At 47.6% G+C, this 27,571-nt stretch overlaps 1 protein-coding gene across 1 annotated transcript in view; it reads right to left on the reverse strand.

The window, feature by feature from the left end:
- Window positions 1-27,571, reverse strand: part of LOC138098208 (multiple epidermal growth factor-like domains protein 6) — a 51,755-nt gene that overhangs the window by 16,077 nt on the left and 8,107 nt on the right. The window contains exons 2-14 of the mRNA XM_068994563.1: window positions 17,567-17,637; window positions 13,811-13,887; window positions 12,119-12,206; window positions 11,594-11,782; window positions 10,792-10,900; window positions 8,597-8,701; window positions 5,218-5,410; window positions 4,183-4,319; window positions 3,426-3,650; window positions 2,832-2,973; window positions 2,414-2,537; window positions 1,055-1,246; window positions 605-733 (exon numbers count right to left, since the gene is read on the reverse strand). Of these exons, the coding sequence (XP_068850664.1) occupies window positions 605-733; window positions 1,055-1,171 (246 nt within the window). The 5' untranslated portion in view covers window positions 1,172-1,246; window positions 2,414-2,537; window positions 2,832-2,973; ... (7 more) ...; window positions 13,811-13,887; window positions 17,567-17,637. The remainder of the gene's footprint in view (window positions 1-604; window positions 734-1,054; window positions 1,247-2,413; window positions 2,538-2,831; window positions 2,974-3,425; window positions 3,651-4,182; window positions 4,320-5,217; window positions 5,411-8,596; window positions 8,702-10,791; window positions 10,901-11,593; window positions 11,783-12,118; window positions 12,207-13,810; window positions 13,888-17,566; window positions 17,638-27,571) is intronic.

Genomic DNA, 27,571 nt, shown 5'->3' on the forward strand with positions numbered 1-27,571 from the left:
TCAGCTGCAGCTTGAATAACCTGGTGTTCCTTCACCGCAAGGAAATGGGGTAGGAAAGAAGGGGAGGAAGGAAATTTAGGGCCTTACCAGTAAAATTCTGACCATGTGGGATGATTATGGTAGGCAAGGCGGCCTTAGGGTAAAATCTTGGCATTGAGACAAGCCCTACAAGTTTTGCCTGTAGAGTTGTGGGGGGAGATGCTCTTCTTCCACACTTGGAGAAGAGCTGGAACTGGGACAGAGTTACCACCTTGCTCTTCAATAAAGCCATGGATTCATCCATGTGGAAGAGAATCCATCTGCATTTTTTTTATACCCTTAATTGAGGCTGCCTTTTTTTTTTTTTTTTTAACAGCTATTAATCGTTAACGAGTTCATTCTTCCCTGAGACAAAACAGTTGCAATGAAAAATCCCAAAACTCATTAGATGAGGAGCAGCAGCAATTCCTCACCTTTGAACTCTCTTTCCTAGCCTGCATTGACAGGCAGAAGGCAAAATAAACACAGAAAACATGCACAAAGCACAGCGTTGGCTTCACTAGCAGATGCAGCCTGGGGTAAAATATTTGGAGTGAAAATTTAGGAGATGTTGGGCTGTACTTACAGGGTGAGGAATTCCTGGAGGCTCCATCCCATCTGTGTAGCAGAACTTCCCTGCAGGGCAGGGTGAGCATCCAGCAGCACTGCTCAGCCCTCTCTGCTCACCATAGGTGCCATTGGGGCAAGGCTGAGCCTGGAAGTGAAATGGAAAAAAGGGTCTTTGGCACCCTAAAATGACTCCTGCAGCCCACAAGGCCAAGGTACAGCAGCTAAAGCCATGAAAGCAATTCAGGACAGTTGTGTACAGCACCTCAGACGATGTTTTCCTGATATTATTATTCTATTACTATACATTATTCCATCATGAACAGTTTTATGTGGGGCAAATACTGCTAAGATCTGTGCACACACACAGAGAACAGAAATCAGTCACAAAAAGCTATTAGGAAAGGTTTTTCCACAGCAATGATCCCAGTCAGAGAGAACGGTGAGTCCCCAGGGCAGAGTCACTCACAGCATCTCCCTGGGGACAGAAGTGTCCCTGTGGGCAGGCGTTGGCAGTGGCATCTGGGACATCTGCCTGTCCCCCCGGGCACAGGAGCCCTGCTGGGCACACCATGGCCAGCAGCATCACCTCCAGGCTGGTGCTCTCACTGGCACAGTAGTGCCCAACTCTGCAGGGCAAGCAGGAGGCAGAGCCCGGCTCCTGAAATGGGAAAGGATCCTGGTGTCACTGCTGGAGCACTGAACAATCCCTCTGCACCTGTGGCAAGTCCTGGTGAGGCTCAAACCTGAGGCTGTGAGTGCAGCCAGTTTTATAAAACATTCCCTGTTGTGCTCAGGAATGCCACAGGCAACACAAAGATTCCCATTTCCAAACTGCCCCCGAGCTCTGACAGCAGCCAGGGTGCAACTCAGAGCCTCCACTCTGCAAAAAGGAAGCCTGTGCTCCACAGGTCAGCCTTGTCGTGCCTGTGGATTATCCACACAAACCCAGAACAGGGAATCCAACACCCTCTGCCAGCAGGAGCAGGGGAAATACAGACAAATTCCCTCATCTTTCCTTGTTACACCCAACTCCAATTGCAAATGAGGAATAATCTGGGTCTATTTGCCACATATAAATCTCCATTTGTGATTTATTCCCTCTCCAGTCTCAGCAGCGGGTTCCAATGGTAGCTCCCAAATTTGTGCAGGGATGAAAACTGGTCAGGACAGAGGTGCTGGGGTCCTTTGACAGGAGTTTGTCATCAACAGGGAAACATGGCAATTATCAGTAGCCAACTATTAATTACAGGTCTGGGGTAGATAAATATGAATCAAACCTTAGCACCACCTCTTTGTGGGAATAGTTGTGCCATCACTGTCCCCTTGTGGCTCTGCCTTGCTGCTTTCCCTCCCCAAGCCACCTGAGAGTTTAATCCCAGTGCCATCCAACACTTCCTCTCGAGCAGGAAGGACACAGAGGTGTCTGCTCCCTGCCAGGGCCAAATGTGCCATGGAACCCTGAGGTCTGAACCCAGCAGACACAGGACAGGTGAACTGGGATGGTGTTTGGGGTGGGAACAGCAGCAGGAGCAGGATTGCACCCCTGGGAGATGCTTCTGGCATCGTGTCTGGAGCAGCTCCAGATCTGAGTGTGCAGGAACATTCCCAATCTCTGGAATAGCAGTTTAACTCCGTGTAGGGCCAGCACAGGTGGCCAGTGGTGTTCAAAGCTCCACACACAACCACCCCAAGTTCTCGGGAAGGAGGTGGGCTCATCCCAGTGCCTCCCTCGGGGCACTCACAGCCTCAGCCTCCCCTGGCAGCTCCCCTTCTGAAATCCAGGCTTGTGCTGAAGGGGAGACAGGATCAAAGGATCGCTACATACCGAGAAGTTGCCAGCCCCACAAGCTCGAGGGGTGACGGTGCCCAGCTCGGGGCAGTGATGTCCCCCAGGACAGGGGGTGCAGTCTGCAGCCGCCTCCGCTCCCGGGGCCGAGCGAAAGGATCCTCTGAGGAGAAAACACAACACAGGGGGGACTCCAAGACAGCAGCCAAGCAAAAAAAAGGAAATATAGTGCACCTCTAGCCTGAATTCCTGGTGTTTTGGTTAGAGGGAATGTGCTGTTTCTGCAGCAAAACTCACCCAATTCAGACAGAACTTGCCTGAACACCCGCAAGGTGAAAAGCACCTCTAACACTCCAAGCGCAGAAAAACAATAATAAAACCAGGAGAGCCCTGAAACGCCATAAAGAGACATTGTCTCTTGTACCTGCACAGCCCCACAGCGTTGTCCTGCACTTACACTGGGCACAGCACTGGTTTGGAGGTGCCAGGGGGGCAGAAGGCTCCGGCAGGGCAGGCAGAGCAATCCTCCACCCTGCCCCTGCCCAGCCGCGTGCTGTAGGTTCCTGCAGGGCAGGGGAACTGGGTGCTCCTCCAGGCGCCTTTCCAAGAAAAAGAGAGCAGAGAACCACGCCAAATCTTCATACAGCTTCGAACACAGAAGGCAGGAAGGGTTTTTTTGTGGCTATTAAGCGTTTATGTGATTCACTTGTTAAAAAATCCCTGCTCACAGCTCTGATAACAACAACAAAAAAAAATCAGCATTTAGCAGCAACTGCAGAATCTTTGCAGGAAGATTCAAATTTAGAATGGTTGCTTGTACCAGGTGCTTGATTGGGCATTTTAATTCTTTGCAAATTAAGGGGGTTGGGGGGGGGGGGGGAATAATGGGACAAACCTGCTCAGTTCAAACAGGATAAAGTAGTGACTGTACAGAAGGGAGAGTTTGCTATCCACGGTGCAAAAAATGCACTGATAAAGTGTGTGTCTTTGTCAGAGTTCACAAAGCTGAAAATTAATTAAACCTCCTTCATTTCCCTGCAAAGCTTCCTACCTTGAGGGCAGTAGTGCCCTGAGCTGCATCTCCCAGTAGGGACACGGGCTCCTCCCAGGCAAAACCAGCCTGCAGGGCATGGAGAACACTCCTGAGCCGAGGCCAGGCTGGTCCTGTTGCTCCAGGTGCCCGGGGCACACCGGAGCTGGGCCGGGGGCCTGGTGCCAGGCGGGCAGTAGTGACCAACTGGACATGGGCTGGGAGGCTTCTGCTCCCCCCCTGTTCCTGTGGAAACACCAGGAGGAATTTAAGAGCAGCACAGGGCGGCGTGTTGGCTTCACAGCACCCAGTTCCCAGAGTTTTCAGCTCTTTGTGAACAGCCCTGAGTTAAATCTCCCCCTCGTTTTGTGCCTTTTCCCCTGTTTAAAATGGGATAACAATGATTGCTGTCTCTGCTGATGAGAGGAGAGGCTTTACCCCAGAGCTGGTTACTAAAGCAGTTATTCACCAACTGCAGTGTCCTGCGTGGTGCCCCTGCCCAAAGCTGGCATAGAGATGAAGAGGTCACAAATAAGCTAAAAACTTGGAAGGCTGTAAAAACTGGCTGCCTCAAGGTCAGGAAGTTAAAACAGCAACCAGGGATGGCACAAACAGAAAACTTCAGAGCAAAATTACCTCGCCCAGCGGGCACAGAGGGTACCAAAGGGAAACTTTTCCCATTTCCCACTGCTGTGATACCTCACTGACCCACTTCTGGTGGGCTCTGCAATACTGGTGACCAAAACAACCAGCTCATTTTTGTGCCAAAGCCACGTACCTCTGGCACAGACAAATCCTGCAGGGCAGGGCTCACACTGGGACTTGTCAAAGAGGTCGAAGTGGTTGCCAAGTGTTCCTGGAGGACAGGCATTGCTGGGGGCATGAGGGCTGGCTGACCCTGCAGGGCACACGTACCTGAAAGCACAACAGGGGGCAGGGGTTGGATGCCAGGGGGAGGCAAACTCTGTGCCCTACAAAAATATTGGGGTGAAGGAGCTGGGGAAAAGCTGACGTGGCTGACAGCAACGTGACTGAGTACCAGTAATGCAGAATTAAACTCTGTGAATGGGATGCTTGTGTGAGGTGTTTTAAACCAAAAGTGGGTTATTCAGCCAGGTCACGTTGTTCATAACCATGGGATGTGTGGCCTGGCTTCATTCTTGGCTGTTTTTACCTATTTTGTGGAAGCTTCCACCAGGACAGCCTGTGTCACACTGATTTACCAGAAACTGCCATGAAATCTTGGCACAGGGGACGAAGCCACCTGCACCTGAGGGGTGATTTCATGGTGCTCTTCTGAAATCTGTGCCAAACATTCCACTCTCAGGGGTGCTTTTAGCTGTCCTTGCAGGTGGCCCTAATTCTCTTCACTCCATTCCATCAGCTGGGAATGGGGAGGAATCTTCCCCAGATTTCTAAGGGGTGAAGCTGCTGTGGGTTCCTGGGGGCTGCTTTGTCCTGGGGGATTTGAGAACTCCTCTGCTGGCAGCAAAAACAACCCTTGGAGGCAGCAGCAGCACAAAACTGCCCTTCAGGAGGAGCAAAGGGAGGAAAACGGGAGGACAAAACGATTCCCTTTGCGAGCAGACCCATGAGCAGGGCCTGAGGGAGGTTTTGGAGGCCACCACCCGAGGGAAAACAGCTCTGAAAGCTGCAAAAATATTCCTGGTGCAAGGAGACAGCAACACCTCAGTGCTGTGTGAGCTGAGGGAAAGGCGAGCAGGGAAAAACAGAAACACGTGCACAAAGCAAAAGCTGCGGAGGTGAAATTCATGCACAGACACAGAGTGGGCAGAAAATAACCCAGGCTTACCCTGCTGAGCACTCTGTGTCAGGCTGGGCCAGGCCAGGCTGGGTGCAAGCCCTCCCTGCTGGGCAGGCTCTGCAGTCAGCAGCCTCATCCTGTCCTGGCAGAGGGTTGTGTGTGCCTGGCTGGCAGGGCACCGGGAACCTGGCTCCAGCAGGGCAGAAATACCCAGCAGGGCACCTCGAACACAAGCCAGTTCCTAAAGAGAGACATACTTAAGGTCACAAAGGGATTATGACCTGCTGAGGTCGGAGCATCCTACAAAATATTTCACCTCCTCTTCCACCTGCAGCAAGGGAATTTGATGGGAGGTTCACCCACACCAGGAATGAAGCTGCAGCAAAGCCAGGAGGTGGTGGTGTTGGATTAGCTGAATTTAGCGCAGCTGAGTGGCTCCTGGAAGCACCAAACCCCTCTGCTCTGAGCTCCGACGAGAACCGAGGTGTTAAAACACAAACCCATCAGCCCCGAACGCAGCCTCTGCTGCAGGCACAGTTAACAATCACCGTGCCTGGGGCTCTGCTGGGACAGAGCCTGGGGTTCCCAGGAAAACGGGGCTGGTTCCGTGTTTGCACTCTGAATGCAGGGAGATGAAGGGGCTTTGCAGGCTGGAGATACGCTCAGTGCAAACCTGCTCGAATGGCAACCAGCCTGAGCTGTGATCGTCCCTGAAATCCCGCGTGTTAAACAGAAGGTAGCTCGTGTTGCAACCCAGAGGAACATCAGCGAGATCGATACGTAATAAAACAACGATCCCTCGCTGCTGTCAGCGTGTTTAGAAAGTGCATTTCATTACAAAACGTTCCCACGTATTTCACGTGGTGAAAAGGGAACGCGAGTTCAGCCCAGGAGTGGCTGCTCTCCTCCCGAGCCAGGCCTTTCAAAAGCAAATACAGCAATTCCAGGGGAAGGGGAAATGCTGGCTGAGGATGGAGGCTCCCTGGAGAACTTCCAGGTTGGACCCCTGCTGCCTTCCAAGTATTTGTGAAGACAAGACTCAGTCGTACCCTGGTGTGTGTGCATGCCTCTGCAGGCTGCAGTAGAGCCTTACAGCTCCCCAAAATATCAGGATTCATTCAAATCCAGGCTTCCCCCTCCACAGACTGAAGGCACAGGTCCAGGCTGGGATTCCTCAGGGTGCAAAGTGAGTTTGGGGGTCATCTCCCCCTCTGCCTCCCACCCACTTGCTCATTGTCACCCCTCAGGGAAATCTCCTTATTTCCTCTTTACATTTACACCACACAGCCCAGAGGAGCGCAAGGCTGGAAAGCCTCAGCAGGATGAAATCGGAATTTCTCCAGACTATAAAATTCCCCAGCACTGAGCACAACTGAACCAACATCCCTGAGGGGGCTGCAAACTCATGGAGCTGTGGGAGCCACTCAGAACTCAGCCTGAAGCTGACAAAAGCTTCCTGACGTGGATCTGCACCCCCAGCAAATCCAGCAGGACAGTGAATTGACACAACCTGAATCCAGGCCACTTGGGTACAGGGGCAGAAATGTCCCATTTTTTGCCTGAATTTCTGGAAATGATGGAGCTCAGAACAGATTTAATACTGTGACTTCATATGGGATCAGTGAGGGAGCAGATTCCCAGGATTGTATGGGCTGGAAAGGACCCTAAAGCTCATCCCTTCCCACCCCTGCCATGAGCAGGGACACTTCCACCATCCCAGGCTGCTCCAGCCTGGCCTGGGACACTCCCAAGGATGGGGCAGCCACAGCTGCTCTGGCCAATCTCAGCATGTTATCTCTGAGCTAAGCTTTCCTCTGGTCTGCAGGACCAGGCTGAGCAATAAATGGGACACAAAACATTTGGTTTCACTGGAAAACGAGTTTGTCACACTTGACACACACCAGTGCAGGGGGTGGGCACAGCCTAAGACCATCAGGGCGGAGTATTTAACACATCCTGTGGTTTCTCAGAGTTCATCCCTGATCCTGTTGCATCAGGAATTATCCTGCCTTTGCCAAGTGTTCCTTAGGAGAGATGACAGCATCATTGTATGAAGCAGCACGGGCACAGCACAAGATTACATTATTAAACCCAAAGAGTTTCTCAACTCTAATTTACTTTGCAGCTCCTACAATGATTTCTTTTTTTTTTTTTTTTTCAGATGCCACTGGCCCTGTCTGTTGAATTTGGCTGTCTTGATGAGATGTGAGGGTTGCTCCTTGCTGCACCACGGAAATGCACGTCTGGTTTTAATTCCAGGAGTGGGCGGGAGGCAGCAATTTCCTGGACTTGGCTTTTGAGTAAAGAAAAATCGTTCAACAGTCAAGACACTTTTACAGCTGAGTCATTTGCTGGGGAAGAAATTATCAGCTAGACAAAGGTATGGCTTGATTTGAAGGAGATAATTATTTTCTTAGCACATGAAGGGAAGAACCCAAGAGATGCAAAGGGAGACTGAGCACCTGAACTCCAGGTTTGTGCTCCAGGATGGGATTTGTGACCCTGGATAAAACATTCTGGGCTTGGGCCAAGGTTTACTTTGGTGGATTGAGCTCGTTCCCTGAATCTCCCTCTATTTTCCTATTTGCACAGCACTTTTAAGGACAGAGAGGCATTTTTATACACTTGTGAGAGGCACTGAGATGCTCTGAAATGCCCAAACCCAGGCAGAACAAGCCTCAGCCACGTGTGATTATTGTAACAGCCAGCCAGGGCTCCCTTTCCGTGCCTAAGCAAAGATTTAATACCAGAAAAGACTAACAAACCTCTATTCTTCTGCCTTTTAAACTTATTTTCACCACAGCTGAACTCAAATCTCATCGCTTTCCATGCATTTCCCAGTCATTAGGGTGACTCAGCCCTGTGTGTACAAAACAAAGTTCTACTGGCTTAGAAAACCAAACCAAAAATATTTAGAAGGAAGCATCACAGCTGGAAATCTGTGGAAGCTTTGTGCTGCTGCCTCGCAGCACTCAGAACATTCCAAACTCCTTCATCTGCCTGGCTTTTGTGAGTTTAAGGGCAGGGCCTCTGCAGCTTCTGAAGGCAGAAATTCCAGTGCTTTCTCTGCTGTTATAACATAAAGGTTTTCCCTGATCTCTAACCTCATTTCCCCTGGCTGCAAGGAGGGGCTGAGGACTCTTGTGAGTGATTCAAACACGAATAAAGAACCCCTTTCCCAAAGGAAAAGGGGATGGTCACCTTTAATTGTGCTCATGCTCTGTTCCCTCTCATGAGAGAGCTTGGAAAGGAGTCTGAGTGAGGAGACTGTGCTGGGAAAGTTCACTGAGAGTGTTAAAAAAGAGCCTCCCATGCAAAAGTGCTGTCGAATAAGTTTAAAACCAGAAAGTTGCTGAGTTTTTTCTTCACAACTGACCTGCTGGGTGAGCTCAGCAGGCCCAAAATTAAAATGTTTTAGGACACAGACCTGGCAAGCTCGAGGAGCTGCTGCTGGCTGTGGGAACTCCCTCCTTGGGCTTGAAGCTCCCAGCTGGGCATGGAGGGACTTTGAGGCCATCAGGGCAGAAGTGACCTGGAGAGAATTAAAAAAAACCCGAAATGATGTTGTTCAGAAAAGACATTCTGGGCAGCTCAGGCTCTACCTGCCTAAAAATGTTTCTTCCTTTTGCAAAGCTGAGGAAATTCAAACATCTAACACAAAATGATATTTTAAAATTCAAAACACACAATGAAATTTCTGGCTAAATTAGTTTTATGAACATGGTTAGAGTTAATGGTTCTCTCTTTCTACTCCAATTCTTCTGCTCTCTCCAAGATCATGGAGATTACAGATCAAGCTGAGGTATTCCTAGTATTTTTCCACATTCCTGTCCCCAGTTTCTTTCCCCAATTTTTCACTTAAAATCCTGCTGCCAGTTGTACACTGAGTGATGAAATGCTGACATCCACTTAGAATTAATTGCTCTCCCCAAGTAAGGCTTTGCAGAACTTGATAATCAAATGGTTTCCTAAACTCCAGATGGATTTTGAAGAGCAGAAAGAGAAAGAAAGCAGGATTAACTGAGCCACTGCTCTGCTGAAATCCATCGCTGTGCACTTCTCTCACACAGGCAGTGCTAAATACACAGATTATGTGTCATTAAAATCAGTCAAAGCACGAAAAAGAACACGGGAATCTCAGGCTGGTGATGGAATTCCAGCTCCTTATCACCTCAAGGCTTTGGGATTGGTCTGGGGGGGCTTGGATTTCAGAAAGCTGAATTCCAGCATGGGATACTCTGTGTTGGTACCTAACCCCAGGCACTGGAAATAACAGGAATCCTGTTCCTATTCCCTCCCCCGTGTTTTGTAACTGGATCTGAACTACTGAGATCCTGATCTCTTTAGCTCTTCCATTCACCCTTCTCCTGGGCAGCAGGTGAGGCACCCAGAGCCCAGGAATTTGTTATTTAATAGGAGAGGTTCTAATTACAGACTCAGAATTGAGTTACTGAGCTCGGTTACTCTGCAGGAGGCACCTGGAGCTGCTGATGGAATCCTCTCCTGTGGCAATTCAGGGCTTGGAGGAGAGGGAGAATCATGGAAGGGCCTCAGATTGCCAACTGCTGGTCCTCTGACAAGCTGACAGCTACACCCCACTCTCCATCAGGCCTTTTTCCAAGGGTTCAGGTGGGCTGGGAAACAGGGATTAAATCAGAGGGGGTGTGGGGGGAATGATCAGTGATATTGCTGCTCCCTGCAGCCCCAAACTTCCCTCGCCAGGGGCTGCACTGAAGGATAGGACAGGATTTGGAGGAGGGCTTGGAGGGATAACAGAGGAAACAAGCACAAAGAATAAGTTAATCCTGGACTACCAAATCCTCACTGGGCTTATGCTCGTTGTCTGGGATGCATAAGGGATTTTAATCCTGCAGAAAACTCTCTTTTTTATGGGGAAACTGTGGCCCGTGGCCATTCAGTACTGGAAGGCATCTCCTGCCCTCTCACTGCAGACACAGAATTTCAAAAGGCAATGGTTTTGTAGCAAAACCTTCTCAGTCTATTCCCCTGCTGCCTCATTCTGCATCTCAGTGACACCCTCAACAACACACTGCAATTTCCTAAACACGGGCTTGTTTGGATTTCTTCGAGAGTGTCGAGCAGAAAGGGAAATTAGGTGAGAAAAATCAGCGTTCCCCTCTTTGGTTCCTGATGCCTACAGCTCTCCCTAGAAATGGTACTTGTGACAGCCAGTGAATCAAGTCCTGGAGAGGAGGGAGCTCTGGCTGCACGTAGATCAATTTTACAGATGATCAGTTAAGAATCAGAGAGTGAGAGCTCTGCTTTCTGCGTGAGAAGGGAACCCAAAAGCTTCCCTCGTTGCTCAGCAACGTTGGCACACTCTGCTTTCCATCCCAGGGCTGCCTCAGCTGCATCTCTCCCATAAACTCTCAAAACCAGCTGTGGTCCTCAGGGTTCTCTCATTTCTGCCCTTCGTGAGCTCTTTGGAGCAGCAGCTGCTTTTTCTCAGGAATTAATTTCAACCTCCAGTTTTACTGTAAAACAAGGAGCATCTCTCTATTCCACCAAGTCAGAGAAGTGTTACCAGAGAAAAATGCCACTCCAGTCTCCTCGAATTCTGTGTTTTAATGAGCACAGAAGATGCTTGTGAGATGTATTTACCTGCTGGGCAGGGCTGGCAGGGCCCGGTGTCCTCAGCTGAGAGGGAGGCAGGAGTGCAGGTGACACAGAAGGTGCGAGTGGGGTTTGGCTGCTGACCTGCCAAACAGTGCTGAGGGGAAAAACACAAATTCACAGCAGAAAAAGCTCTAATTTGGGCCCAAAAGCAGTGTCCCAGGGAGGCCTGAGTCAGGAAAACTCAGGAAAACCCCATTTCTGAATTCTTTTTTCTCTGCCCTGCACTGCTTCAACTTTATTCTCCAATGACAATTTCTAGATGCAAAAATGGTACCTCAGCCTCCAAGTTTGAGTGCTCAGCTGAGGGTTTTCATGGTGGCAGACTGGCAGATAAGCTGAGCTCTAACACTGCCAGAATTTAGATGAAAAGTACTTACTCCTTTTAATAGAAGAATATTTGTGCCAGGAAAAGGTTCTTCCCCAGAGGCTGCTGGGCACTGCCCAGGCTCCCCAGGGAATGGGCACAGCCCCGAGGCTGCCAGAGCTCCAGGAGCGTTTGGACAGCGCTGCCAGGGATGCCCAGGGTGGGATTTGGGGTGTCTGTGAGGGCCAGGAGCTGGATTCAATGATCCTGATGGGTCTACTCCAACTCAGGATACTCTGTGCCTCTATGAGTCTTGGATCTACACCTTTAAAGTGCTCTGAAAGCTTTTCTTTGATGAATCAAGATCCACATCCTACTATTAAACCAGGGAATTCTGTTTCCTGACAAGACCTTCCTGCTCAAGCCCTGCTTGTCCAGAGGAGTGAAAATGTGTCCTTGGAGAAGACATTTCTCACCCTGTACCTGTGTGCTCCGTCCATCAGGGCACACGTGTCTCTCTGGGCACTCCCTGCAGTCCAGCTCTCCCTCTGGTGAGTGCTGACCAGGCCCACAGCTCCTCTGGATGCCCGTGCCTGGATCACAGGAATATCCCTCGGGACACGCTCGGCAGCCGGCCCTGCTCTCCAGGCTGAGGTAGCCACGGGGACAAACCTGCAGGGAGAGCACAGGAGCAGCACAGCCACAGAAACACAGAATTTTCACACCAATAATGCAAACCAGCAGCTCCAGAGATCCCCAGCTCTGGTGCCAGAAGGGATCTTGGACCATTTTCAGCCTCTGTGCATTCCTGAGTTCCCCTCAGGAGCTGTTTCCCTCTGCACGGAGGCAGAGCTCCTTGCTGGATACCTGGAGGGACAACCTGCTTCCTCTGAGCCCAAGAGTGCAGGGATTTCCTGAAAAACTTCAAAGCAGACTGGAAAAATCTGGATCAAAACACAGGGGAAGAAAAGCAAAAAGAACTTCACCTGCTTGCTCTCTTCAGCTCACCTGGCAAGCTGAGAGGTTTCCCTGAGCAGTCAGTTCATTGGCAGTTCCCACAGGGCATTTCCTTGGAGCTGCTTGGCCTCCAGGGCAGCTGGATCAAAAATAATGAAGTTATACAATTAAATTCTTTATTTCCTTTTGAGTTCCATCCCCAACCAGCCAGCGTGGGCGTTGTGCAAACACAGGAACGTCTCCCTTTGCACGCTGCTCAATAAAAAGTTTGTGGCCACAGAACCACGGATTTTGACCCAAAAATAGTGGGTTTCCTGCTCAGCTGATTATTCAGGTATAAAAAAATGACATTTTGTGGGGGGTTTTTGTGCCTCACCTCCAGCCCTGCATTATAACCCTCAGAATATTCTGAATGCCAAATGCCCCAAGGGTTTAACTCTCTTATTTCAGGGGACTTACTAGAACCCTGCTGGGCACTCCAGGCAGTTGCCAGCTGTGTAATAATGCCCCTGCCTGCAGTCTATGAGGCAGTGGCTCTGGCAGTCCAGGCTGCAGCCAGCTGAGAGGGAAGAGACCCCTGAAGGAAAAGAAAATCAAATAAATTTAGGTTTTTAATTTACTTATATTTAATAAATACTCAAGACTCCAAGCTAAACAGCCACTTATTGTTACACCATGATGCAATATCACTATTTCCGGGTTATCACACTCATCCTGAAGTGTTGTTGGCTAAAATGAAGAAAAGTTGCAAATCTGCTCCCTTAAGATTTCTAAGTAAATATTCTGAGCACAAAATCCTGGGAGAAATCCCCATTTCAGATGCTTTATCCAACGAAACCATCTACTTCTTGTAGGCAGCAGGGAGCCTTTTCCACGCCTTTCTCAGCTTTAGGAAAGGTCTTGCTTTGTTTGCCAGAAAGTTGAAAAGCTCAGTTTGCAGGAGAGTGCAAACAGCACAGGTGGAGAGAGCCAAGGGATGAAGGAGGTGCTGTGTGTTGTGTAAATCCATCATTTTCTAGTTTCAATTTTTACCCATCCCTCTTCAAGAGATCTCTCGACATCACGTTCCATGAGGGGAAGGAGATAAATTCTTCACAAAGAGCAAGACACCTGAAAGCTGAACTTAAAGAATTGAACCCTTCACTCTCTCCCTTTCTGCATTTCTTACTGTCAGATTTAGATTCTGTCATGCCTCTGTCCTAATGAGTTACTTTGGGTTTTAAAAGAGGGCTTTGCTGTGGTAACCATGAGGATTTCAGAGGAAGTTCCTCACAAGGAACCAAACCTGAGTGTGCAGGGTGAGGAGGAGAATTCCAGGCTTTTCTTCCTCTGTTTCACACCCAAATAAACTCTTTGGGATTATTGTTATCACAGCACACTGACATTTTCATGGGTTTTTTTTCCTCTGTTTAGAGAATTAAAGCCTCTTGGTGAATGGATCCCTCACCTGCTCTGTCTTCTCTCCTGAATGAATTCCTAAAAAGATTGTGCAGCCACACTTTATGACCAAAATGAGCTGAACAACTGCCACCTCTGATGCTGTATAGCTTTGGGGAGGTAACAGCATCAGCAACAATTAAAAACAAAACAAAAACCCCACAACAACAAAAACAAACCAACCAACCAAAAAACCCCAACCAAACAAACCACAAAAAAGCAACCAAACAAACAAAAACCGACACAAAAAACCAACAAGACAAATCACAAATGAAGTTTGCCTGTGCAAGAAAGTCACCCACTCACCTCTGGGGAAGGTCCTCAGGCTCCACAACAAAATCAGCCAACACAGAGCCTGAGCCATGGGAGCTTGTGAGCAGTTCCTAAAAAAAGAAAAGCTCAGAGATTATGATTAAAATGTTTCTTGAGCATCTGGCGCTGCCTTTGTTGAGGCTCAGTGTAACCCAACCCTTTCCAGGTTACACTTTCCAACCCAGCCCGAAGTGAAATGGAAACTGAGCAGCAGAAAGAGGAGATGGACAAAGAGTTCATCCCAGGGGAACTCCCTGCAGCACTCCTGAGGCTAAAACGTGAGAAAACACCTCTAAACGGGAGGTAATGAACGCCCTTCAAGCGGCCACAAGGAAAATTGAAAGTACACTTGTCACCATCTCACTGATCTCTCTGGCTGCCCAAGATCACCCCCAGGAAAAGGCCCTGCAGGGTCTTCTTCTCCTTCAACACCCAGGTGAAACACTCCCTGTGGGCCAGCTGTTTGTTCTGCAATTTTAGGATTTTGCTGGACGCTGAAGACCCCGATGAACTCCTGCTAAAGCAGGATTCTCCTCTTTAATGTTCAGTATCCCCTCATTGTTCCCTTTCCGAGGTACCTCTTTGATGATGCTGGGCACTATGGGGGAAAAAACCTCTTCCAAGTTTCACAGAATCCCAGAATGGTTTGGGTTGGAAGGGAAATTAAAGATCAGTGACACCCCCTGCCCTGGGCAGGGACACCTTCCACTATCCCAGGTTGCTCCAAGCCCCATTTGACCTGGCCTTGGGCACTTCCAGAGATGAGGCAGCTGCAGCTTCTCTGAGAATTCCATCCCAGCCCCTCACCACATTCACAGGGAGGAATTCCTTCCCAATATCCCGTCTAAACCTTCTCTCTTGCAGTCTGAAGCCATTGCCCCTTGTCTGCTCACTTCTGGAAGGGAGCTGAGGACAACTTCAGTGACAGCAAAAAGCTGGGAGGGGCAGCCCTGCCACACACACAGAAGGAATTTCACTCCAGGGCTGCCTGACTTCACTTTCTGGGAAAAGACCTTTAGAATTTGGACCAAACCCTAAATTGTACATTATCCTTGAATTGTCCAAGCCCCCTCATGCAGGTGATGGAGAACATCTCCAGGCAGGAGGGAGGAGAAGCTCTGACCATCACATCATGCCCACAGAGAGGCCTCACACCTCTCTTCCCACCCAGCAAAGCACCGTCTGTTGCACTTTTTTAAAAGCCTTTAATTAAACTCCTCCAGTAGGACTCAGATGTGTCTTTTCTTCCTATTCTACAACTATTCCTGGAAATCTCTGCAATTATCTTATATTACAGGCAAGAATTGCCAATTAAAACCTAATCAACACAGCGTAAAGGCAGGCACCAGGCCAAGTGCTTCTCATTTTCTTCCCATTTTCGACCTTCTTGTCCCTTGTACTTGAGGAAGTTCAGAAAAGATGAAAGACGCAATAAGAGGCGGAAAAGATAAGAGGAAGGGTTTGATTCACTTTGGTTTCCAGTTCCCTAATTAACTACAGGATACTCAGATTTATGCAGAGATAGCTCGAGGGTCAAATTCCCTCTCAGATTCATGCAGAGAGAATCCTCAGGTCGAATTCCCTCCCGTGGCACGTGCTGGAGCACGGGGAAGGGTCGGCTCTTTGACTGTGGTCTCATCTGAGGGATGAAATGCTGACCTTGTCCTTCCTCTGATCAGCCCCTGGAGCTCTGCGGGGCCGTGACTCGCTGGATGCCACACCCATATCTGGGATAGCACCCCTGAGAATTCCCAATTCCCAACACAAAACCTCTCAAAGCAGGTCCTGATCCGCTGCATCCACGCCCATTTTGAACCTTCCCACCTCCACTGTGTGCTGGAGACAGCAACCAGGAAAATCTGCCCTGATTGCTTCTGCTCAAGCACAGAATCCAAGCACCGTGAGGCAGCAGCGACCTGGGACTCACTCCAGGATTTTGGGATTTGCTTTCACACAGCAGCAGCATCATTCATCCCAAACATCCCCAAACCCCTCCACTTCCCACTGAAGTCTCTCTTCCTGGCTATAAAGAAAACCTGCTATGATTTCATCCTCTTCTGTTGGCAAACAAATGGACAGGGATTGAATTACAAATCGATCCACGGGGATGGGAATGGGGCTGCAGCGAGGAAGATAAATAGGAATATCTTCTTCTCCACGCAGGTGTTGGAGGCTGACCAAGAATCAGCATATTCATCCCTCTGGGATACAAACAGCTCAGCTTCCAGCACTGACACACTCATCTCTCCTCTTGATATTGCTCCTGCTGATGCCATGAAGATTTTTGCCTTTTCTTTTATACCCCTGTTGTACCTTTTTGCAACTTCTGTATTCCTAGTGCTTTTTCCCTACATTCTTGGACTTGTTTGTTAAGCTGAGAGACTCAACATTTTAGAAGCTTCGTAGCCAGGGATCAGTGTGCCCCAGAGCCCAAGGTCCTCTCCAGAACACATTCTGTAAACCAAGATAGAACCATCCAGGGGAAGGCTCCTTGGGGAGGGGGGCTCACTTGAGCCTCTCATTGGGGAATCTTTGATAGATCTGCTAATTAGTAAAACCTATATAATGATATACCCAATGTTGGGGAAGGAGTGAGGTGGAGACAGAAGACGAAGACAGAGATAGACTCGGCGGGGTGCATCTCGATGCACATGACCTGGACGTGTGCACCTAAGGATCCTTAAAATAAATCCCAAGGTAAAATCCCTTTTCCCCTTCTAACCGTGTCTGACTCTTAATTTTAAGACCAGGAAAAGGCATCACTGCAGCCCTGCCTGTGCTTGGGAAAGCTCTGACTTTTCCTGAACTGTTTGGTCAATCCTAAAGAAACCAGTCAGCCCTGAAATATTTGGAGCCCTTCACCATTTTTCTTGATTTGACCCCCAAAAACTCATTCTGTTCAGCTCAGTGGCACCTCCCAGCTGTGGAATCAGCAGCACTACCAGGACAGGAATTCCCCAGGGCAGGAAATTTGGGTGTGAACCGACTGAAAGGGACAGGAATGACCTGGAACCTTGCAGGGAGCTACAATCACTCATCCTGAAATTGGTTTCTATTTCCACACAGGCAATTTTCCTCAGCCATCAAACCTGATAAAATATCCCTTTCCTAAATGAAAAATATGCAAATGCCCCAAACTGCACATCTCATTTCACCCACAGTGAGTGTGGAGGTGAAAAGGGGAAGTGAGGAAAGGACACAGAGACAGCTTAAAGCCGAGGGAAAAGCAGGAGCTGGAAATCACATTGGGAATTATTTTGTTACTTATTTGTATAGACAGAAATTTCAGTAGCACCAACAGCTCTCAGAGGTTACAAAACAAAAGGAAAAATCTGTGATTCTGAATCCAAAACTTCCTGTACAGCACCAGGAAGGACATTTCAACTCCAAGCCACAACTTTGATAAAATGGCAGGGATGGGTGAGGGTGGAGCCTCCTCTCACGTGCTTCCCTCTCCCTTTTCCTCCTTTTAAAATTATTTTTATTACACAGACAGAATTCTGTGGATTAATACATTAAAATTCCCCTTTTAAAGCTGCAAAGTCAGGGCTGCATCCTTCCTGCAGGCACTTGTATAAATACACACTCCCCCATATAAAAATAACTGTGCACGTCCCTTCCAATGCCACTCATAAAGCACATCCATAATCCACTGGGGGATTTTGGGCAGCTCCAGCGCTTCCCATGGGTGCATCCCAGTGACCTGGAGAGAAAAAAAAAGGCCAAATATCACAAAATAACACCACTTACCAATACAAAACCCTCCAAGTTTACTGAGAGGTGCTGCAGTGATACAGAGGCCACTTTCCTGTTGGGCAGTCCTAGAGCAAGATGGGAAAAGAGAACAAAAAATAACAGATTTAATATGAAAATAAAAAAACAAAAAGGAAGATCAGGGATAATTTGGGTTGGAAAGGACCTAAAAGATCATTTGGTTTCAAGCCCTTGCCTCGGGGGTGGCATGACCAGGATGCCAACACACACCCAAGCTGTAACTGGAAGTTCTTCCCCTTCTGGAATAAAGTGCAGCAGTGTAAAATCACAGCACAGCCTTGTTATTCATGCTGAGCTCCATCCCTACTGAGCTTACACAGTTAAAAACCGAATTTACAAAGGCAATAAACAGTGTAGAGGAAAAATTAAATGGTGTAACACAGAAAATCAGACAAATCAGAGCTTCAGGAAGATTTGGATGAAGTGCAGCTCTCCCAGACATCTCCAGCAGCACATGGAAAGCTGATGGAATTGGGGAGTGAAAGGCAAAAAACAAGGGGGAATTGTAGAGAAACCAACAGCAAAACATTCCTGGGTTTCCACAGGGCTAAGATTTGACAACACTGCTATAACCTAAATCAGCTGTATTTACATGAAACTCAGCTTTGACAGACAGTGGTGGAACACACAACAAATAACAAAAACTTGCTGTACCTACAAACCCTCGGGGCCCTGAAATGCAGAGTGGCAGAGGCAGCACAGACAGACCAAGGCACCCACTCCGAGGTGGGGCTGGGAGGAGCTCTCTGAGCCCCAGGTGCTCACAGCTCGAGTGACAAATGCTGCTGAAAGCACTCATTAATCCCTCCCAGCCCCACACGATTCCCTCGGTTTGCTTTACACCTGTTGATGGATCAGTTCTGCCCCACTGCAGACCAAACTTCATTAAACACTTTGTTAAGTGCTGTTCGTGGTATCAGAGCATTTATCCCACTTGTCTCTGAGCAGGGTGAGCAGTAAATTCCTCTTTTCTGAGATGGGCAGGACCAGACTGACCCTTCCCAGAACTTTGGATTTTCCTCTGCTAAAGCTGAAACACAGCCCAGGGCTGTCCCAGGATGTTCTCACAGGGCAGGCAACGCTTTCAAAATTTCATAAATCCCACTTCAACACAGGATTATTTCTGGTGGTGCCTCCTGCACCTGGAGAAGATTCAAGCAACGTTCGTTAAACTGATCACATAATTATACTGCAATTAATGAAAACTACACTGAGGCACTGCTGAAAATCTCGTATTTCTTTGTATTGTCCTTCATGGGGAGGGCAGGAAAAGCTCAGTCCCTTTTGAGCTCTGTTGGCCATAACCCTTCACATCCAGCTGTGCCCAGCAGCAATTATAATTCTCGGTGTCTTCCAGCTCCTGAATCTGATTAACATCCCCTGATTTGCTGTCAAAAAGCACATCTGAAATCACCCCCAGCAGCCAATGCTGCCCTCAGCTCCCACTGCTGGAAGGCTCAGGGGGAAGCAGCTTCACAAATGTGGTTTGTGCACCACTGACAAGTAAATAAATAGGCAAAAATGGGATCACCCTGGAAAACTGCTGCGTGTTGTGTCTGTAAATCCATCTCTTCTGTACAGGACTAGAAACCAGGTACAGGAGAAGATAATCCAGGGAAATGTGGCCACTTCACAGGAATATCCAGGAATGGAATATGGGATGGAGCAGGAATGCCAGGGTGTTCTCTCTCCTCCCTACATGTGAGTGGGAGAAGAGTCATACCTGGACTTCACACCCTTCAGGAGGGTCTGAAGTCTGTAAATACCGATAGGATCACGCAGCTTTGATGCTGTACCTTTGATTTAACCACAGAATCATTCAGGTTAGAAAAGACCCTCCCAGAGCATCGAGTCCAACCTTTAACAACACAAAAATCTTCACAAGAACCAGAACTGGAGTCCAGGTAACCCAGCCCTTTCCCTACACTGATAAATCAGCACACAGTGCAGAAAGGATCACGAGTTCAAAGGCTCCAACCAGCACCAGATCTGCTTTTGAGAGACCTTGCTCTGCATTTTATTGGCAAACCAAACTGCTGCCACAGCAGAACAGCAGAGGTAGCTGCTGACTCCAATAAAATTGCAGTTTAGTTTCAAAGTGCCCCCCGCCACTGACGTTATTTATTTGCCTCTATTCTTAATTAATAAAATCATAGGAGAAGGTGACAAAACAAAGGCATCAGCATAACCACCACAGATTTAAATATTGCTATGAGTGTGGTGACTACCCCTTCAAAAAAGCCTCCTCTTGCAGGGCACAGAGAGGTTTAAAGCCTCGTACATCCTCTCAAAACCAGAATCAATTCTGTCAGCCAGCAGCAGCTGAAGTAACTCTTTTTAAGCCGTGCCAAGACCTTGCAGAAGATTTTAGCAGGGAAATTGGTCTGTGGCAAAAGTCTCCAAGGCCAAGCTGGCAGCTTAAGAACAGGAGTCTAGAAAGAGAAAAAGCCTGAAGTGAGTGCCAGCAATAGAATATGGGATGATTGAAAGGAGTTCTGGACAAGAGGAAGAAAAGGCTTTCAAAACATCAGGCTGGTAATTTATCAAAAGCTGCAAGCGTTCTATTGAGGGACCTCACATCACCCATCAGAGGCACTTAATGATCTCTCCCTCTCTTCAGCCTGAAGTCCTGACAGAAGAGATGTTTCCAGTGGAATACTCAGATCCAGATTAAAGCAGTGAGTGGCTCCGACAGGACAGGAGAGATGAAACCAATGTGTCCATCCAGGAGGAAAAACTTCAGGCCAGCTGGATCCCATCAGGAATTCATTTGAAAGCTGAAAATATTAAATATTCACACAATGTCTAACTACAACTAAAGGGCATTTATTAAAATGGAATTCCTGTCAGGAAACACTGTCTTTAGCTTCTTTTAGCCAATATGATCCTAATTTCAGGGTTTTATGGCCCAGACTCATTTTGCAGCCCTGAACAAAGCTGCTTGGATGTTTATTTATCCCTGGAAGTTTTATAGAGCCAGCATTGTACAAGTAAAGCTTAAATGAGAGGTGCTTTGCATCCACTAGAAATAATAAGAGCAGGGGGAAAAAAAGCGTTAAATCCACATTCCTGATTTATTCTCCACAGCGTGCCCAAAAATGATTATTTCTCATTTCCAAGCTTAAACACTTGAACAGCCACTTTATCTCACTTTTAGCTGCTCCAAGAGTGTCAGGAAGCTTTAGCAATTACGAAAAAAGCACTTGAAGACCTGAGGGTTGGCCCAGTCGTGCTGACTCCATTCTTCCAAGCATCTTTCAGATCCCTTTTCCGCTGCAGTATCTTCTGTCAGCTGAGTTTCTGGAACTCACCCCTGTTTCCAGGGGGAATTTTAGCACAGGCACCAGAGCTGCATCCAGGGAACTGAAGAGATGAAACTTCTTCCCTTGCTGTAGAGAAATCTCTAAAGCTATTGTTAAAATCACCTGTTCCTTGGAACAAAGGCCATTCTCCATTTAATGTTTTTTTTTCTGCTGGTGAGTCACTGTCGCTCAGCAAGCAGCATTAAAAAGTTCATTTAAGCTCTGCCTGAAAGTTCATTTAAGTTTTTTCCCCTCAAAGATCCACTTTACAGGCTTAAAAAAAAAGGAAGAGATTTAAACAGAGGACACATCTCTGATTGGCAGCACTTCCAATGGAGAAAGTGGCTCTGGAAAATTCTGCCAAGTGAGACATGAAAAAAAGAAAATCTCAGTTTCTAAACGCTGGTGCTTCTCACAGAACATTCCTTACTTCATTTCAACAGAAGAAAAACCAACATCAGAGGGCAGGGCACAGCGTTTCAGTGGATTCTCAGAGCTGTTGTTTTTATTTACACATTCTCTCCTGTCACCCACTGTATTTCCCCCAGGAAAGTCCTGGGGAGTCAGGGCACCAAATGTATTTTACACCTGAGATACTGAGGGACATTTGATGTAAATACCTGAAGGAAGAATTTTTGGGGGGTTCTATCCCGTGCTAACCAAGGTACACCCCAACCCTTCAGGCACCTGCAATGTACTGTGTAATTAGACAAGTTTCCTACTGGTTTGACTGGATTTGGCTTAAACAGAGAAAAACAACCTGGTTTGAGTGGTTTTTGAGTGGTTTCTGCTCCACTGGATGCCCAGTTGGCTTCTGGGAGTGGCAGTGCCTTAGGATGAAACGTTAAAAGCTTTTCCAGGCCCTCCTTTTAGTGCCTTGCCTAAGGCCAAAAAGAATTTAAAGCACAGCAGGAACCAGAGCCCCAGAATTCCCAAATTTAAGAGCCTCCTGTTCTACCTGAACTTTACATTTTCTGCAAGCACCCAGTTCAAGCTGCTGTTTCACCACAGAACCTGAGATTCGAGCACAAATTTCCCCGTTAACTCCTCCAGGAAAAGCCATTCCCATCCATTCAGTAAGCTTGGATGGATTTTTGGTTATCCCCATCCAGCAAACCTGGGAATAGCCCCAAAGCCACCACTCCCTGTGGACATTTAATCCACACAGATGAAGCATTTCAGAGCCTCGTCCATGTGCTCCTTCAGGTCAGTGCAAATCACAAAGAAAACCTTTCAGCCACAGGTCACAACACTCTGCAGGATTAAGTGAGCTTGGTTTTAAACATCTGGACCCTGGATTCCATCCTTATCTGCAAGGGACTGGTAAATCCTCCCATTCACCCCCTCTGGATGCTCTACCATTATCTCTCCTTTCCCACCCGCTCAAGTTGCAGATGTCCCCCAAAAACTACTGCAGGAAAAGCTTAATAAATTTATAATCAGTACTAGTATATTCCAACTGTCCCGTAGATCTTCACTTGGGTCAGGCCACCCCAAAAGAGGTCTCGTTGGCAGGCCAGATTTGTCCTGAAGAAGGGGCAGTCAATAACTAACTCATGTAAGCACAAGTTAACTATTGGGAGACAGCAAATGTTAGTTTAGACAGAAGATGTTAATTACAAAGCCTGAGAAGCCGAATTCACCCTAATCTTGTCAAGATAGAGGGGACAAGGATCATCTCAGAGACTGCTGAATCATCCCTCAAAGGACTACGCATGCCCAGGGAGAAAGGTGAAAAGTTCACTGCGAGGATGACTACTGGCCTTCATCAGAAAGACCCCTGAGGAAGAGGAGAGGCCTTCCTCAGTGCGACCACCAGGACACACAGCGCATGCCTGGCCCATATGCTAATGACTTCCGAGGAATAATTTGTGTAACCACACCTGTCCCAAGGAATGTGATGAATATTCATCATTTAACCCTTAACACTGTGTTGTAGAGAGCACCAGGTGTGTGTTTGGAGGAGCGATCCCCACACACCCGGCGCGCCGAATAAAGCAAATACCCACTGCTCTGACTCTGTCTCTGAAGTGTCTCCTGGCCCGGTTGAGGCACGATTCAGTCCTCACACCTGGAGAGAACCGCCTGCCTTGCTCCTTTTCTAAACCCAAGGTTTGGCTTGTGAAGCAGCCCGGGGAGGTTTTTTTAATCCCTGTTTAGCCTAGCATGAAATTGTTTTGCAGGTAGCGATGGATTCTGCGGCGGCTTCTCCCCTTGTTGGGTAATTTGCTGTGCTGGAGAGGCCCGTGCTGAACCAGGGCGTCCCCTTATCAGCAGTGTCCCAACAGCTGCGTCCAACGAGCCCTTTGGCATCTCCTGTCACTGCCTCTCTCCTGCTCCCGGGGTCTGAGGCACTGCTTTCACTTCTCCTAAACAGAACAGACAGCTCCTCACACGGAGGGATGGTTGGCAGCTCCCTGACTGTTCAAGACAAAAGGTTTTGCTGCAAAAGGCTTTTTGGTTTCGTTGCTCATCATCTCGGGTTTGCCAGACAGTGCAAATAAGGAGCTGCTTCTCACTAGTCTGCATTCTTGCCATTTTAAACTGCATTTTTCCTTAGAAAAAAAGAACCAGGCACCTTTTAGAACAATTCATCTCCTTTACCAGGTGAACTAAACGTGGGGGGTTTATAAAGTGAAGGATCTGTGTTTAATTTTGTACCTCTCAGTGCTGGGGCAGTCTTTAACTCCCAGCTAAGATCAGTTACTTTGTTCTACTGCATCTCCAATCTCTAAATTTCCCCCACATTTTTCCCTTTGCCTCCACTCCTCATTTATCCTCATTTATCCTCGTTCAGCTCCTTCCTCTTTACAGCACTGCCATTCCTGTCTTCCCCCTTTTCCCCTGAGCCTGTCATGCCTCTGATCTTTGCTCCTTCCAGCCACCACCTCTGTGCTCTCATTTTCCTACTGAGCTGCCACGACTGGAAAAATTTAAGGGGGTTTTGTCTGACTGGAGAAGGACTTTACAGGAATCCCATCTCCCTCCTAGGAGATCACACAGCTGACTTCCAATTTGTTGATCATAATTTCTGCTGGACAGAGGCAGCAATGAATTTATTTCCTACACTTCAGGGTCACTTGGAGCTGTTCTTACCCGTGGAAATTTTCTTTAAATGTTGGCAACTCTATTCTGGGCCAGGAATCCAATTTTACTCATTCTTCATCATGAGTAAGAATAGCAGAATTGAGCACTTAAAGTCCTCTACATTAAGATATTTTTCATCAAAATAACCCCAAAATTTACAGATGTGACTTTTCCCTCACCACATATCCCTTGACCTTAACTTCTCTGGAAATCTGAGCCCTGGAAGACTTACAAGTGTTACAAATCTGCACACAGCCAAGCTCTTAGAGGAAGAAATGTCAGTCTCTAATAGCTGAGCCCACTTCAAATCATCCAGCTTGCCTGGAAAGACTGTTCGACCAATTTCCAAGAATACCAATCACATGTTAGATTCTCTTACTGGAAATTCAAGGAGGAAAAAAGTTTGCTTGGTGAAATGTCACCGAGTGAAAAGCATTTGGTAGGGAGAAAAAGCACTGGAACTTGTTTTCTCTCGATGTTTAGCCATTTTGTTTACATCTGGAAAAATGAATGTCAGTTCCACTTCAAAATCCAAGTGTTTTGTATTTATGGTTTTTGTACTCTGTTTTCCTTTAAAGCCACAAGGATATTCACAAAGAATTTTCTGTGAAAACAACGGTTTTCACTTCCATTGTTCTCCCTTCCCCATTGCAGCAGAAAAGAGAGACAATTTCAAAGCCAGCTCTAAACAGAATCCATATTCAGAGCATTTATTGCTTTAATTATTGTTTGTATATGAAATTTGGGACAGCAGCCCTCTTAGGGGACAGCTGCACTCGCCAGCTGAGCAGCTGCCTGGGGGAGAAGGCCCTGGGGTTCTCTCCTCAGCTCATTCCACAGAAACTCCCACCCAACACTCCTGAAATCAGGTGTGGGACTGATCCTGCTGCTCCCTGGGATGCAGTGGATGTGTCCATCCCGCACAATCAGGGATCCAAACTCAAATTTAATGGGAAGGATGAGATTGTGCAGATAAAATCCAAGGCTCAGCTGGGCTTCTTTAGCAGCAGCTGGAGATTTTTGCAGCATGTTTTTTGTGGTTCTGCAGGGCCAGCAAAGATTTGCCTCCTCACCCCTTGGCTTGAGGTTCCATCCTCATTTAAGAGAGCGAAGCTTGCCCACACTCAGTGAAGCAGGTCAGGCACCACCTTTCTCAGAGTCTTCCCATTGCTCAAACCCTCACAAATAATTCAGCAGAGATTTCACACCACGAGACCAGAGCCGAAGTGCTTTGCACCACCAGCAGCTGCTGTGGCTTTTGTTGTGGGAACCAGTTTGGCTTGGAACCCAACTTTCCCCTGTGTGACCCTTGGAGGACAGCTGGCACTTCCCAGCCCCAGCAGCCCCCGAGGGGCACTGCCAGCTGCACCACCCCTGTGACAAGGCAAACCCACAGGGCTGCCACCAGCAGCATCAGGTCACTGCATCAGCAGTTGACACTTGGAGGAAAAGATGCCAAAAAAGTGAAAGCAGCTTAAAATAAAGAGAAAAATCAGGTGATTTTTGCAGGTGATTCACAGGCACAGGTTATTTTCCCAAAATCTGCATAGCTACATCATTATCAATGCCTCAGACACCTGTAAAAGCTGAAGTGGGTGAAATGTTGGAGGAGTGATGCTTGAACAAATGGGAAGTGTTTTCCCAGTGCCAGAGCTGTCCTGCTGCTTGGCTGAGCTGCCACAGCAATCCCAGCACTGGTTTTCACATTCTGCCACCCTTTTGACATTGCAATCGTGGCAAGGTCGGGGATGGAGACCCTTCAGGAAATTGAGCTGCAGCTAATTGTCAGCTCCGAGAGACAAAGGCAGAAAAACACCGGTTTGAGAGCTGGGTCTGGGAAATCTTGGCAGGGAAAGGACCCTGAGAGAACGAGTTGTATTCATGAGGAGTACAAGAGAATCATTTTCAAAGCAGGGGGTTTCATTATCTTCTTCATTCTGGGCTTTCATTTCCTCCTTCAATCTCTACTTTTGAGCACCAAGATGTGCCACCAGCTCCAAAGCCATTTCAGCACCAAATAACCTCAGAACAGGAAAATTACAGCTCCAGCTCCCACCAAACTGGGAGCAATACAAGCTCAGACGAAAGGTGCTTTATTTTCGGGATGGCACAGCAGGTGTGGAAACCCATCTGGCTTTAAGACAATCAGAACCATTATTAATCATCGAAAGAACACAGTGGTTGGGGAAAGAACAGCAGCAAGGGGCCTAAAGGGAATTCAAGTCTCCTTTTGGGGAGTGCTCTGCATTTTAGCTGATACAGAATAAAACCCACGAGGTCATTGTACAGCAGTGAAACGTAGGGAAGCTGAACCTTGCAGTCCTTCTCTAGGGGAGAATTAAAGGTATTGATGGATCCTCGCCCTCCCTGGGTATGAAGGCACAAGAAAAATCCCAGCAGATCAACTCAAAGTGCTCCACTGTGTTGGACTTCAACATTTCAACACCTACACAGTTCCACTTCAGTGCTGAGCTCACTCCAAGGATAATCCTGGAGGCTGAGGGAAAAAGAATGAGAATATCCCGAAAATTGTTTCCCTCCTGCAGATCCAGGGCAGAGGAACTTGTCCCTGGGCTCAATAATGTGATTCACAGGACAGGAAGAGGGGACAACATCAGGCCAAACTGGCTGGGGAGGGGGAATACTTCTTCAGAATTATTCAATCAAAATTTCCCTCTCAGTCCCTGAAACTTCTCCATGTGGCAGCCAGGAGCCCAAGCCCTCCCGATGGGCTTTCAGCACCATTATTTTAGAATAAATCCTTGCTCAGGATGGCTCTAGACCAGACTCCAGACAAGAATTTCCAGACCCCTCAGAAGCCAAGGGAAACAGTAAATACCTGTCCTGAAGAAGGCTCTTGCTTCTCACCACTGCTGGGAAAACCCCAGCAAAGTCATCTTGTGATGAATGAATGGTTTTGTACAGCAACACAGAAAACAGAAGTGAGAAAATTCAGGCACCCAGAGCAAGGTTTGAATTTAAACAGCTTCCAAACCCAGCTACAAACAAACCAGTAACCAGCCAAGGGAGACTAAAGGAGGCAGAACACAACACAATGCCCCAGACAAACCATTGCAATAATCAATCCCTTCAGCAGCAAAGGCCTGAGCTAAGCACTCTGCTTTGCTAGCATTTATCCAGGCCATTATTCCTGAGATATTGTGTCAGCAAAGGAAAAGCAAGCTGGGGTCTGTTACTTACCTACAAATACTTGCTCTGTGCAAATGCACATTTGTAAATTGTTGAGGCTTTTTTCCAAATAGACACCGTGGTAGAGGCAGTTGCAGAACAACAACAACAACAACAACAACAACAACAACAAAAAGTGAAATAATCTCTCTCACAGAAGAAATGGTTTCCTAGATGGAAGAGAAACAAAACTTGTATTACATCTCCTGCCCCTGATGCCTTTCCATGGTCTTAAAATCAAGAGTCAAACACAGTTAGAAGGGAAAAAGGGATTTTACCTTGGGATTTATTTTAAGGATCCTTAGGTGCACCACGTCCAGGTCAAATGCACTGAAATGCACCCCACAAATGCACCCCCAAAAGATCTGATATATCATTATGGATGTTGCTAATTAGCAGATCC

The sequence above is a fragment of the Aphelocoma coerulescens genome, chromosome 24 (genome assembly GCF_041296385.1).
Source record: "Aphelocoma coerulescens isolate FSJ_1873_10779 chromosome 24, UR_Acoe_1.0, whole genome shotgun sequence".
NCBI lineage: Eukaryota > Metazoa > Chordata > Aves > Passeriformes > Corvidae > Aphelocoma > Aphelocoma coerulescens.